The 14,136-nt window shown below is 42.7% G+C and overlaps 1 protein-coding gene across 1 annotated transcript in view; it reads left to right on the top strand.

Moving 5' to 3' along the window:
- The first annotated feature begins 439 nt into the window (after positions 1-439).
- The window catches only part of pde4d (phosphodiesterase 4D, cAMP-specific), a 147,510-nt gene continuing 133,813 nt past the window's right edge, over positions 440-14,136 (top strand). The window contains exon 1 of the mRNA XM_071536191.1: positions 440-630. Within this exon, the coding sequence (XP_071392292.1) occupies positions 440-630 (191 nt within the window). The remainder of the gene's footprint in view (positions 631-14,136) is intronic.

Raw genomic sequence — 14,136 nt, forward strand, 5'->3', positions numbered from 1 at the left:
CTCCAGGGGGCAGCACCATCTACTGGGCATTTGAAATATTGATTTTATTCCCACTTAGCTACACAGATGTCTAGAGACAGAGTCAGATGTCAGATGTCTATTCTCTCTCTATAACTGCTATTCTATCGTTTCCTCTTGTCTGCTAAATCCCTGTTATCCACTCTTGATCTGTTATCCATTCTCAGTGTAATTTCTTAACTGTCTTCCATATATTTTTAATGAGGAATCTCTGTGTTTAACATCCTTTCTAATGCTCTCATCTCTCTTCTCTTCTCTCCCGCCTGTCCTCTCCTCCCATCCACTCTAGTCTAGTGCCTTCTCCTCTCTGCTCCTTTTCTCTACTGACTTCTCCTTCTGTTCACCTCCTCTTCTCTCCTCCTCTCCCCTCCAGGTGTCCGATGATTCCTCAGAGTCCCCGGAGCCGGGGCCGGTCACCTGCATGGAGCCCTTCCTGGTGCGGAGGCTGTCTTGTCGGACTGTCCAGCTGCCCCCCCTGGCCTTCAGACAGGCGGAGCAGTACTACTGCGACCGCAAACCAGAGCCAGACACGGTCACAGTGCCGCCGCGCCCCACCACACTGCCACTACGCACCCCACCACTCATCGCCATCACTTCTGCCGACACTAGCAGGTAGGGGGTCGTTTGTGCTCACATACAAAATGCATTTCAGTGGAATGAGTAATTAGAGTAGGGGGAGTGGAGTGGAGTGGGTTGGTGGATCAATAGTCGCCTGAGGCCACATCACTGGCTGTCAGACTCTGTGCTTACAGGTTGAATTGAGTGCAACATTTGTTCTCTGCTTTGATAAGGGCACAGGAAATTAGAATCAAATGAAGTGATTTTATCAAAGAAATGTAGCAGTGTCTTTGTTTTTGGTTACTGAGCCTCCAATTCCTGTTCCTATTATGTGTGTGTTTTTATTTAGATTTGTTTCAATTATCCCTGACTGACGACATGCTCGAAGAAATCTGACTCATGAAGTAACTAATAGATTTATCTTAGTCACTACTGTGACTTACTGCTCTTAAACACAGGGAATGTAATTTACCCTTTCTGGAATGATAAACAAGATAAAAACAGCCTGTCTCGGAAAATCACAGTTCAGAACTGCCGTTGATGCTTGTTTTTGGCAAAAGCCCAACCTTCACCACAAAGAATATATATAGTTGGCTATTATATAATAGTATTCTTGTAATTTTGAAATCAAGTTTTAAAACTGTGCAGTTATAGAAGCTTTTGTATAGCATAACATGCTGTATGTTATGTTAGGTGGTACGTTCAAAATGTCTCAGATTTGGCCCATTATTATTATTACGACACAGAAAGGGTACGATCAAATATATAAGAAATGTGCATTTTTAGTGGGCATTCACAGTCTCTCCGTGCTTAGAAAACATGAACATGTAGCAACTGAGGCAAAAATCACAGCCGATCCCCTTTCTCAAGTACCTGACATCGCAGTGACAAAGCACCTCAGAAGCCCTGCCGATCAAGTTTATCCCCAAGCCGGCGTATGATCAGAGGAGTGGAGATGAAATGAGGTTTGGCAGAGACAGATGCTAAGTCACCAAGCAGCTTCGACTCGTAGAGGAAAGACAAAGAGAGTCTGAACAACATACCAGAGAAGATGCAACAGAGGGGAAGACATAATTGAACTTTTTCAAAGTTTTGAACCATTATGTACATTATGTACAGTTTAGTTCAGTACTAAAACATATCTGTCAATGGAAAGTCCCCATAGAAACGAATACTTGTCACAGGTTGGGTAGTTATTATACACGGGAACAGATGATAGTTAAGCCGTGAATCAAAAAGCTGCAGGGAGTGCTGCTCTTCTGTCTTGTCTTTGATCGTGACGACATGCTTGAAAAGGCATCAACAACTCGCTACCTGCATTACACTGTCCAGTGGTGCGGCATTCACCAGACGAGGAAAGGAAATGCATCACCTCGCTCCTTTCTTCCTGTTTGTTCCTGTCTTGTCCTTCTCTTCCTCTGCCAAGGATGATGGGGCCTGCAGATTGTCTCACAGAATGAATAAACAATAGGGAAATGAACAGCTTATTAATAACGCCTAAGCTTGTTAAAGGACGTTAATCAGAAAATGTGTTATAATACTTCGTGAGCAGACTTCAGGCAAGAAGAAAATGTTTAATTGACTTTCAGACTTGTTTATACGGAAACAGGAAAAGCTGGCATGTCTTGTAGTCCTAAATTACATCTTCGGGCAGAGATACACAGAGCAACTTTCATAGCAACTCCGATAGGCAACAGTGCCCAAGAAGTTGCATCAGCCTCAGAATTGCTGCTTACTGTATATCTCAGGGACATCTTGATGCCAGGAAACATGTGAATATATTTCTGACCATTTCTCACTTTGTTGTCTGTAGCTAGGAGCATTTCCCATCTCCTTTGCCCAAAATTGTAGCACCACTGTTATGGTGAGGAACTGCTATTCATCACCGAGATGCATAGTCAATACCGAACTGAATAATTACTTGCAGTAGTTGTGATAATGCCAAACAAGTGTCAGGCATCCGATGTAGAGGCGGCCCATCCTCTCTCAGTAATTGTCAGCTAACTTTATTTTAACTTTAGAAAAGGGCAGGCGATTCCCAACTGGCCAGTTCTGGGAACTCTTTCAGAACTCAAACTTTACATTGGCTGGTTAAAGGCAAGGAGTAGGCAATTTGAAATGGGGAGTATGTGAATATGTGGCAGAAGACAAAGACAGGACAGACTTGTCACCCTCTCCTCTATTTCAGACCGTCCTGTCGACTATATTCAATGGCTATGATGTCATTGCTTTTTCCTGCCTAGATAGCTGTAAGGCTACGGAGCAGAACCTCAAAAGCTATAGTCTTCATCTTTTGTCATCATATTTTTCAACTCCACTGCCTGCAGCACAGAGAAAACAAGAAAACAACATGATGTGTAACCAAAAAGATAGTCTAGGTGTTTTATTGCTCAATAAAGAATATGCTCAACAACATCTGTGGCTTTGATTATGTAATTGTTTGATATCATTGTAACCTTTCTGTTTCCAAAGAAAATGTATACCCATTAAACTATACTAACCATGAAACGTGGGGCATTTTTCTTGGTCAAAATGATTTGAGACCAGTGCATGTAGTGTCATTCACTGCAAATTACAGCCATGGTCTATCATGTTTTTAACTTAACACCAAATCGAGCAAATTTCACTGGTCTCATAACAGAGCATAAGTATAAGCAATTTCAAAGTACAAATGGACTGCAGGGAGGAAAATGGGTGATGGGGAGAATTTTAACAAAGGCCATACATCTTAACTTTGCTTCAAGCTTGATTCATCTATTATTCAGCACAGAAGAGGGAAAGAAATACACAGTTGTGAAGCATTAAGGATGGAGAACATGCTGCACTCCTTAAATGTTCCAACTGCAACTTTTGAGTGAGTTCACTGACACTAACTTTGTATGTGTGTGTGGCTAAATGAGAGTGTGTGCAACAGTAATGCACAGGTCCAGACAGAAGTAGCACACTGCTTTCCATTTGTCTCTCTCATAATGTTAACACATTACAGGACGGTACCATTATCATTTATTTGCCCATCTCTACTTATGAGTATTGAGCCAGAGCCAGAGTATTAGTTCTGTCCTTTGCCATGGTAGAGATTTTGATTTAATACTGACATACCTAATAGCCCTCAGTGCCTCCAAAATACGTCTTAAACACCTTCCAGAGTTAGGGTTGTGTCAGTAGAAGCCAGTCCCAAGTCAGCCTTAACCATAACACAACTTCCGCCCCATGAGAGCCACTTCCACTGTAAACAACACAACACCATGACACCATGTTGGAAGATATTGCTTGAAGTTCACTTATGAGTGTACAGAGTGTTGTTGATGGATTTTAGATCGATGTTTTAACTGAATTACAGTCAAAGAAGGTAACTTTTTAATTATATTACTGTCAACGCTGTGAGGTAAGCACAACCCAGCGCTAAAACACTGACAAATTAACTGGCTGAGCCACTGTGGGCAACAGATGTTTCTGTAGGCAATCAACGAGAGGAAAAGCATTATCAAGCAGATATGCTGCTATAAAAGTTAAATTTATCTAAACAGCTGTTTCCCTGTGGGGAAATTGAGTCACTGTAGCAGCAAATAGATAAGAATACCACAAATAGAGGATATCAAACAAATTGAAGAAAATACAACAAATAGAACATACTGAATATACAGTACCTTCGTTACGCTAATAGAAAGCACCATAGTGGCTTGAAAGATGTTGACTACAGGTTAACAGATGTTTGCAGTTTACAATGTCAAGTTTACGACAGCCCAGTTAAGCGCATATTATGCAAGGTGTGCAAATGTACAACATTGACCATCCACATTATACTGTTCAGTGAAGGTCCCAATGCATGCTGGGATAGGCTCCAGCCCCTCCGTGATCCTTAATAGGAATAAGTCAGTATGGAAAATGGATGAATGAATGAATGAATGAAGGTAACGGATTGGCTTTCCTACATGGAGCATGTAATAACTTAAGCAGGCAAAACTGGACCAACACAAGGAAAGTCCAGACATCAATTGCTCGTATGTGCATGGCATGTCGGTGCTGCTTTTCTTTTTGCTCTGTGTGCCGTCCCCCCATTGTGCTTCGCTGCCACTTTTGTTTTCGACCAGCTTGTTTCTGAAAAGATTATGTTCCTGCTGCTGAAGTAGGAGAAATTGCATTCCCCACCCAGTTAGTTTTCAGAGTAATAGGCTTGAACTGAAGGAAAGAGTGGGATGAGCAAGGAGAGAAAACACCCGAGTCTCCCCTGAAATCCTCCTTTCACCGGAACAGAGGACACAAAGAAATTACCCAAATGCAACAGAGGAGGGGAGATTTAACCAAGTGGTTGGATGTTTGCACTCCTCTCTATGTGGTCATCACAGGCACAGCCACACACACTGTGATGAGCCTCAATTTAACTGATTACTGTGTAGCCTGATTAAGCTTTGTTTAACTGCAGTGTGTTGTTTTATGCATGCTGTTACAAAAAGGTTCTGACAAGTTGTGGATTTTGTGCTACATTTTACTTCAACTTTATGCACCTGTTACGGCAATTTATAGCACATATACTTGAAACAAAAGGTATCAATATTTTTTGCAGAAAACCTAAAACTCCTTTGGAATATTGCATCATGAAAACTAGTTCACTGTTCTTATATGATTTGGCTACCTGGCTCTCTGCCTTCTCCCACCTCCTCCTTTTCACTCATGGAGCATTCAGAGGAGGTGCTTTGGGTGGGTCTCTCATGTTTAATGTATCATCCTGTTTCCTATATCCCGTCGCTGCTGGCTCCTGCAGAGGACTTGAGAAGGGGAGGACAGTTAAGACTGGTCTCCTCTCACCTCGTGGATGGTTTTACGCATGCCGTGCGTAAAGTTACTACCGCAGAGCTTTGTAGGAGTTTGCATAATCCTGGAGAGAATATCCGCTCGTATGGACTGTCCTGTAAATGCTGAATATCTCGCAATCTGAAGCACTGCCGCAATCACACAAGCACCTTGCTGAAATGGGCGTATGCGGAGAGAAAAGGGAGCATTTGGAAATCAAATTCAGACTCGTTGCCTCACTCAGGGACACTTTTCCCTTTTAAGCAGCAGTTTTAGAGGTGTGTTAAGTGATGCGTAAATTGATTCATTCATCTTGGCTACGTCAAATCTGTTTCTGCTGGGCAATAAAGATAAAGTTAATGGAGTCAAACTCATTTCTTGAGCTCCAAAAACAAATACCTGGACGTGAAGCACCCAGCGTAACTGTAAAACAAAGTTGCCTAATGAACTTGTAAAATATCTTAAAATTTTGTCTTCGGGGCAAATTTTATTTAAACACCTTAAACAGCAGTGCTCTAAATCCGCCTCGGGTCATTACATTTGAATGCTTTTCCCATAAGTGTTATTATTTTTCAAAACAACCGAGGCGAGGATGGACTCCGCCTGCGGGAAAGTGGGGACGGCATCTTTGGTGGCCGGCAGCGGAACCGGTGGAAGTGCGAAAGCGCCGAAACATCTGTGGAGGCAGCAGAACCAGGCAGCGCACCCTCCGCTCCACCACGCGCTGGTAGTACGCAAGAACAACCGCGTGAGACAAAGAGGCTTTTCGGACACAGAGAGATACCTCAGCCCGAGGAACATGGACCGGACTTACGCCGTGGACACGGGGCACCGACCCGGTTTGAAGAAATCCAGGATGTCGTGGCCGTCGTCGTTTCAAGGTCTTCGACGGTAAGGGCAAAGGGAAGAGGGAAAGTGCTTTCTTCTTTTAATCTCCTCTCGGTGAAGATGGGCGTTGTGTGAATGACTGACGCGCGAGAGCGGAGAAGTCTTTGCCTCGAATTTAGTCCTAACTTTGAGGAGGTTATACTACATTTCGGTTTATGCTCGACCTTTGTGTTACAGCACTTTTTGTAATCCCAGTTTAGGAAGTAGGCTATTCATTCTGTACAGTAATGTCGCGGTAAATACAGGCTGGGTAAACTATGACCTCCAGTCGGTTATCATCGTAAGGCAAACAACCATAGTGTAGACGCAAATCAGTTACATTTTCAGAAAAGCGTTGGTTTATGCTTTTCTCCCGTTAAAAACACCCTGTCCTCATAACTTACATCAGTTTGACACTACTTACAGTGATGTAGGCTACTGTATACTATGAATTTAGGTCATAAATATCTCTCATCTATCTCTAAAAAGGAGGGTAAAATCCACCAAATAAAAAGGTGGATAAACCCAGTTCAGGTGGGTTTACACTCAAAGTGAATAGGAGTAATGACGTGGTATACACAATTATCACAGGCTGTTATGTTTATGCTTATATCTAGGTTATCTTTTGTCAGTTAAATCCTGGCAAGCTGGCATGTCATAGCACACTGGGGAGAATGATATTGGTGTAGTTGGTATTGCAAAGGAAACTGATGATAAAGAGAGGAAGGCATTGATGAAAGGCAGGGCAGGGCACAGGAAATAGGTTATTCATAATGTGGTGTGTTGTGAACGGATACTGGCAGTTTCTGTTTGGTGATTTTAATAGAGGATGTATATTTGAGATGTTTTTCATAATAATTGTATGATCCCTAATGAGTACTGTATGTGTTTTTATATTGCCAGTAGTGAAATTCAAAACTGTGTGTGTGTATGTGGGAGAGAGTGAGAGACAGACAGAGAGAAAAACAGGTAGGAACACTTTGCATCATCACTAATACATGATGACCACGTTCTCTGAGATGACAGTCAAACCAAGCTGCCTCACAACACAGATTCATGACTGTGCACGGATAGTCTTACTGTATGTGTGACTGACAAGGACTGGATGCTCAGATGTTCATAAGCGCATAAGCAAGCAGAGTGGCTAAAAATGACAACAGTGGCGCTTGCAATAACAACTGCTTTGGTGTAGCTTGCCTGCATATAGACAGCATATTTACACCACAGAAGCAGTTCCACAGTCATACACCTCGGGTGTGTGGGAAAATGTTTCTGCTCTAATTACTCACTTGTGCTTGAAAGTAAGGAGGAAAAAAATAAACAACTGAAATGAAATCTGAGGTCACCTCGGCTCCCTGTCTCAAGTGGCTTTTCAAGATGTAATATAAGTTTCTGCCCCTTGCCTGGTGTTTTTTTTTTTTTTTTTTGGGGGGGGGGTTCCAGATATGAGTGATACTCGCCTGCAGGGCCAGTCAGCTTTTAGGAAGCACATTGGCTTTTCTGGGTAACAGACAGAATGGTCCCTGTCACAGTGGCAGAATAGTCACACAGAGGAGAGAGAGAGAGAGAGAGAGAGAGAGAGAGCGAGAGCGAGGGGTGCACAGTCGGGAGTGACATTAGGAAATGGTGAGCTGAATCAAAACTCTTGCTGTTAAAATACTGCACTGAAAATGTATTTTAACAAGGTGAAATGTGTAATTTTCACAGGATATGCTCATGCAGTTCACCTTGTTGGAATATATTTTCAATGCTCGCTGTAAGCAACATCCTTAGGGGATCAGTCAAGACAAGAGACAATTTCCAATTTTCCTCTGGAGGTTAATTACACAGTAGGTATGCTGTAGTGTCATAGGTTAATCCTAACAAATCAAATTTCACACTAGAGGCTGATTAAGGAACAGGTATATTGCACTCCAATAGGTGAACAGCGACACTGAGGCAGCTAATCTATGACTGCCTGACTAGGAAGATCACATCTCTCCTCCTCTAGGTCTTAATGCTAATTAGCATCCTTAGTCAGACTTTTCTGACACTCTGCAGCCTACACAGCACTGGTGTTATTTACATTTCGGGCATGTATTTGATCGACTTTTCCAATTAGCAAGGCATCAGCCGAGCCACGTCTTCATATGCAAAACTGAGCAATCGAGTTGTTGCTGCGCCACAGATAAACTAGACATGTCACCTGATAAGAACAGACAGATATAAACCAAGAAAAAAAATCTAACTTCTGAGGCAATGTCCCCAGAGAAGCCTAATAAGAAGAACCACCCTCTCAGCAAATAGATATCATTCTTACATATATGTGGAGAGACAGCAAGCCCTTTCCTCTGTGGACATTGGATGTTGCTCTGTGTGTGTCTCGTGGCTGCCTGTGTGAATGTGTTACTGAGCGGCTGGTCTGGCACAAGGCCCAGCAGCCCCAAGGTAAAACACATCACCCAAATGTGTCACAGCCTCGACTGGGCCCGGACACCGCTGAAGGCTTCTGGGAGACCTCAGCAAGAATCTGGAGCATCCTATGATGAGGAGATGGCATTTCTCCCATTCCGCTCCCGCTGCTTGCCTGTCCCTGCCATGGGGATGCTGCAGGGGGGGGTGCTTTATCTGTAGAGATGTCGATGAAGAGGACGATCATGATTTCCCTTCTTTCTCTCCTTTACCAATCACAAACAAGGCTGGAATTTCAAGGGGATGGAAAAGGAAACGCGTACCCCCGACCCCGTGTCCCCGCCGCACCCCCGCTCCTTCACTCTTGGTTGTACTTACGGTCGTTGATTTTCCTCCAGCCAGCTTCGTCCACCTACTGTGCCTGCCATTGCCGGAGTGAGCTTTTTAGCCAGTATGAAGTGTAACCCCCTGGCTATGTCATTAGATCCCATGGGTGTTAGTGAATGGAGCGGGCAGTGCCATTGGGTATGTGGCTATATATAACCCCAGTCACAGCCATAATCACAGTCATACTGCATAGGCTGCTACAGCGCTGGCACGACACACACACATCTATGGCTGTACTCCCAGGCATGTGAGAGAGAGCTCTGCAATGTGCTAATGAACGCATCAAGAACACCGTCCTAAACTTTTCATTATCATAGATCAGCATCAAATATCATCTAACTTGGATAATGAGGTGGGTCATGTAGAGTCATGATATCTGGCTCCTACACATTCTGTCCTGTGTTCAGTGTTACAGAATGAAAGGCAATAAGGACTGATGATTAGGTGAATGCTACTCCTTGTTTGGCTCTTATTGATCTGTTCATTCAGACAGAAACAGAAGGTGTATTGAGTATGTTATTCAGACTCTGCAACTAAGCTGGGCTTTGAAAGATGAGCATGTGCATTAGGAAGTGAGTGATGCAGACAAATTGAGGTGACAAGTCAATTTCAGTCTGTCAAATATATAGTAAAACCACAGCTACTTGAGACTGGTCATCATAAGTATTAGAGACTTGCTTGTGATAGTACTGCAGGCCTAAACGCAGTCTCTCCACCAATAAAGCTGTCCTATTCAGATTATAAAAGCATCATGGGAACAACTACAAATGTCAATATAGAGGATTCCATTGATTTTTGTCGTTTAATCAGTGTACAGGGTGCGGAAACTATATTGTTTAATAATACAGCTATATATATTTCTGTGCGAAAGATCAGATTTCTTTCTGCCTCCTCAGGCATATGCACAGAGAATCGATCAAAGAATAGTTTAGACTGAGCTTCATGCACATAGAATAACTTTTGAAAGGATACATATGTGACTAAGTTATGAGCATTGGATAAAATGACCACTGTGACAACATCCATATCCACTTGACACCTAGTCAGAATCCATTAGAAGGTCAATAGCATGTGCCTGTAACTTTCACTTTTTATGAGACACAACACCTCCCAACTGTTCTGTGTTGAATTTACTGTGAAACCAGTAATGTGATTATTTGATCCTTGGGGTTTTTGGGTTATGAAAGGGCTTATGGATTACTTTCAGCATGTTGTTTCAGAGGAATTCTGAATTAACTCTTAGCCTTCATCCCCGAATCACTTCAATAACACAGATTTACAGACTGTGAAGGTGACTGCCCTTACTTCAACATTAACTCTAATTTCAGGTACCAGGCACTAGTGTCGTCACCAAATCATTTCTTATAGACAATTGTCTGTGAAGAATTGTTTTTGAAAACCTTGTTAAGTTCTTGTCTAGCCCTAATTCAAGGCATGCGCTTGAGGCCTAAGATGCTAGTCTAGTTCTATCCATTGTCTTTTGATACAGAGTCAAAACACATCTTTTGGGAAAGGGGTTCAAGCGGTTGTTTTTGCTTACGTATATTGGTAAATGGCATGGAGGAAGCAAGCATACTGTATGTTGTTTATGCTCAGTGCATAGGCACTGTATGTTAGAGCTCCTGACATTTATCAAACCAGCATAATTAAAAGAACCAATGCAGTGAGGGTTCAGCAGATTCTGCTGTTCCTCTTTTGTGCATGGTAAAGTGATAATTTTCTTTCGCTGGCAATTTAGCAGAAGCAACACACCACTGTTTCATTGATTGCTAGCAATTTCAGTGTCACCACAAACAGAAAATGGTAGCAAAAATTGCTTTCATTGTTTTGAGGTTAAGACAGACAATTTTTAGGAGGGCCAAGGGGAAATGATTTGACATTGTTATCAACGTATGATCATTTGATGTTCTCAGTGTTATGCCCAATCAAAACTGTTTTCATTCAAAGGCAAAAAATACAATTTTGTTTGCAAAGTGGAATTGGACGCTGAGGCAATCATGCCCACTACCAGTGCACATACTATTGTTTGGAATTAGGGGAGTTCACAACAGGGCAAATCAGTGTTTGATATAGGCATGTCTCATTGTACAGCATGGCTCATAAACAGACTGAATGGAACATATTCTTCACATGCGAAAACCAGACAATGTCCAGCTGGACCCACAGGCCAGTATGTGTGCCACTGGCTCAAGGAAAACAATATTGCTGTGCAGAAGAGAGGGGCTGTGCTGAAATGGCGCCATCAGAAACAGAAACCAGGTCACTCCACAGCTCCAACACTGGCGGGGAACCAGAGAGGAGCTAGCCACTCATGTGAACCTCACCACCAGGAACGTGATTGTTTTTCAAACCCCTCCACCAGCCTGTTTTCCTCACCGGTCGTCAACTGGGCTAAAAAGATGCTTGAAAGCTGTTTTTAAGGGCAGCCACCATGTGAAGGGCTGGAAGCCAGAGCCTCTTAAGGCTGCCTGCTTGACTAGCTTGATGCTGGATGGTTTTCTGAGCTGTTGGCTGGCCATGCTGTACTGATCACATTACACTCAACAGGGGGATAAAAACTCTCTAGTTGGGCTAGTGGCTGGTCTGTCTAGGGTCTGCTGATCGCTCTGAGAGAGACTGACTCATGAATTATTGATCAGTTTCGGCTGCTAAATGGACATCTGTATCAAAGCTGTGGGTAGAGCCTTTAAAACAGAAATTTCCTGACTGTCTGCATGTATTACATTTTAAAAGGCATGTGGTCGTGTTAGTTGGCAACAGATAGCGAGGTGGCAGGATGCAGCCATTAGCTACCACCTGCTGGAAGAAATAACCATAAACAACCTGACAGCAAGATACAGAGCTCCCAGGGTCAAACCTGAGCAGGGTTTCATACATACTGCACTATAAGGAGGCGGGCTGCTGTGGAAACTGTCAGTCATGCTATAGGCTTCAATGCCTCATACATGGGGCTTAGATTTTTGCCTCAGATTTTTTTTCTCTCAGCTCTTGATTATTCTTTTTTTTTCCCTTTGCCAATTTTCTTTCCTTCTCTTTCAATCAGTTGCTCTGAGGTATATATTCCCCCCCTCCCCCGGTTCACTTACACAAACACTTGCGCATACTCACAGATAACATGGATGTGTGCACACAGGCTCATACTGACACACTATTTCTCACCTGTTTTCCTCTTCTCTTACTTTCTCTCTCTCTCTCTCTCTCTCTCTCTCTCTCTCTCTCTCTCTCTCTCTCTCTCTCCCTCTCTCTCACGCTCACTCACATGCATGCTGTCTATAGCTATCGATTCCCATTCTTCCTCCAGTAGCTTGGTCCTGAGTGATGTGCCTCTTAGGCCCACATCTCTCCTGCCTCCTCTGTCAGCTCCCATCTGAAGACCTGCCACACATCTGCACTGGCATGCTCTGCTCATGAAACATGAAAGTAACCCTGCAGTGGAGTGCACCTCCACCACTTCACCAACTTCTGTCCTCCAGCTCTCCGTCAGTGCCAGAGAAAGCTGGACGGATAAGCTCAGTGTTACTGAATCAGTGAATTATTTACATAGCTATATTTATGTTTTAAAATGTCTATCGTTAAAGTTATAATACTCATACAATTTACAGCAGTGGTTCTCAAAGTGGGGTCCGGGGACCCCCAGGGGTCCTTGAGGGGGTTCCAGGGGGTCCCCAGCAAAAAGGGGAATAATTTATTTTCACTATAATTCCATCCATAAGTAACACAATGACAGAATTGGTCATGGGTTTCATACACTTTCTGTAATAAAACATCTAAAAGCAAAAATCTTATCAGATGGGGGTCCGTGGTCTAATTTGTGTCAGTTTAGGGGTCCTTGACGTGAAAATGTTTGAGAACCGCTGATTTACAGGATCAAAATTGCACTTAAGTAAATACAATTTATCTGAAAGGTGGTAGTACCGAAACAAATTAAATGCCAAGACTTGCAGTACATTGTCAGCTACAGTATATTGCCACTTTTTTGATGTCTACCCTGCAGGTCATCTATTGTTTACATTTTTGTTTTCCTTGAGACAGATATAAAAGCAGCCGCACATCTGTAGGCATGCATGCATAATGGATGGTTTTTTTTGGTGTTGTTGTGGACTTGTGCTAGAGAAGGAACATCATGCATTTCACACAATGTCGACATCAATGGCATTCGTCCTTTGTTTGTCTACTGCCTGTATACTACTGTGGGCATTAGGCTTCATTTGAAGATGACAGGCAGCTAGTGGTATGTTTGGGTCTGCATGGGCACAAAGAGGCGATCATAAAGAAAATGTAAAATTTTGTTATAGTAATAAAAATTGCTTCTTTTTGTTCTTTTTTGTTGATGTGAAGCTGTTTACGTAAACAAGTGATCAAGGGAGCCCTCCTGAAATGGTCTTCTGTTACACCACCAACAGGACTGCTGTGTGCCAACTGTCATTACCGTGAGTGATTGGCCTATCATTACAAGGTGTTGGCTGTGTTGTTTACGTATAATCCACATTCTGATTTGGCATATTTGTACAATTTGTTCTGTAACAACAACTGCCTTTTAAGAGCATAAATCATGAGTTGATTTCATGTCACCGGGGGAATTTGATTGCCTAATAAATCTGCCCAGGACCATTTGCTCATTAACAGGAGATGGATTTCATAGGAGAGCCATGGGGAAAGAATGGAAATGCTGGTTTTGATGGCTCCTATTTCAGAGCCATTAGTAGAACCCTCCAGATAGTGTGGCATCCGTTGGAGTTACATCATCATCAGAGAAACCTCTGCTGTGAATTAGTTATATCTGATGTGGCCCACCAGGATTACTGTCCAGTCTGGCTTGGTTCATAACTTTCATATGTGCCACCTGAAATTATTTTTACAACTTTGTGCAGCAGGTAAATTTCATTCATCACAGTCTGTTTCTCACTCATTTCCCCCCTACTGTTGCGATATCATTTCTATTTTGTCACTTTATGCAATCTCTGCCTTTGAGAAGGTCAGAGATTAACAAATCTATCCACAAAGCCTTGACTTGCACTGTCAATTTGCATGGCAAAACTTTAAGGCCAGTTGTACATTAAATTAGATTTATTAAGTATGAAATAGATCCCTTCTGTGTGAGGTGAATTATAATCTGCTTCCATT

Source organism: Centroberyx affinis, unplaced genomic scaffold, assembly GCF_046629955.1.
Source record: "Centroberyx affinis isolate AG114_WGS23_722 - 3 ecotype Tasmania unplaced genomic scaffold, CSIRO-AGI_Caff_v1 ptg002840l_1, whole genome shotgun sequence".
Taxonomy (NCBI): Eukaryota; Metazoa; Chordata; class Actinopteri; order Beryciformes; family Berycidae; genus Centroberyx; species Centroberyx affinis.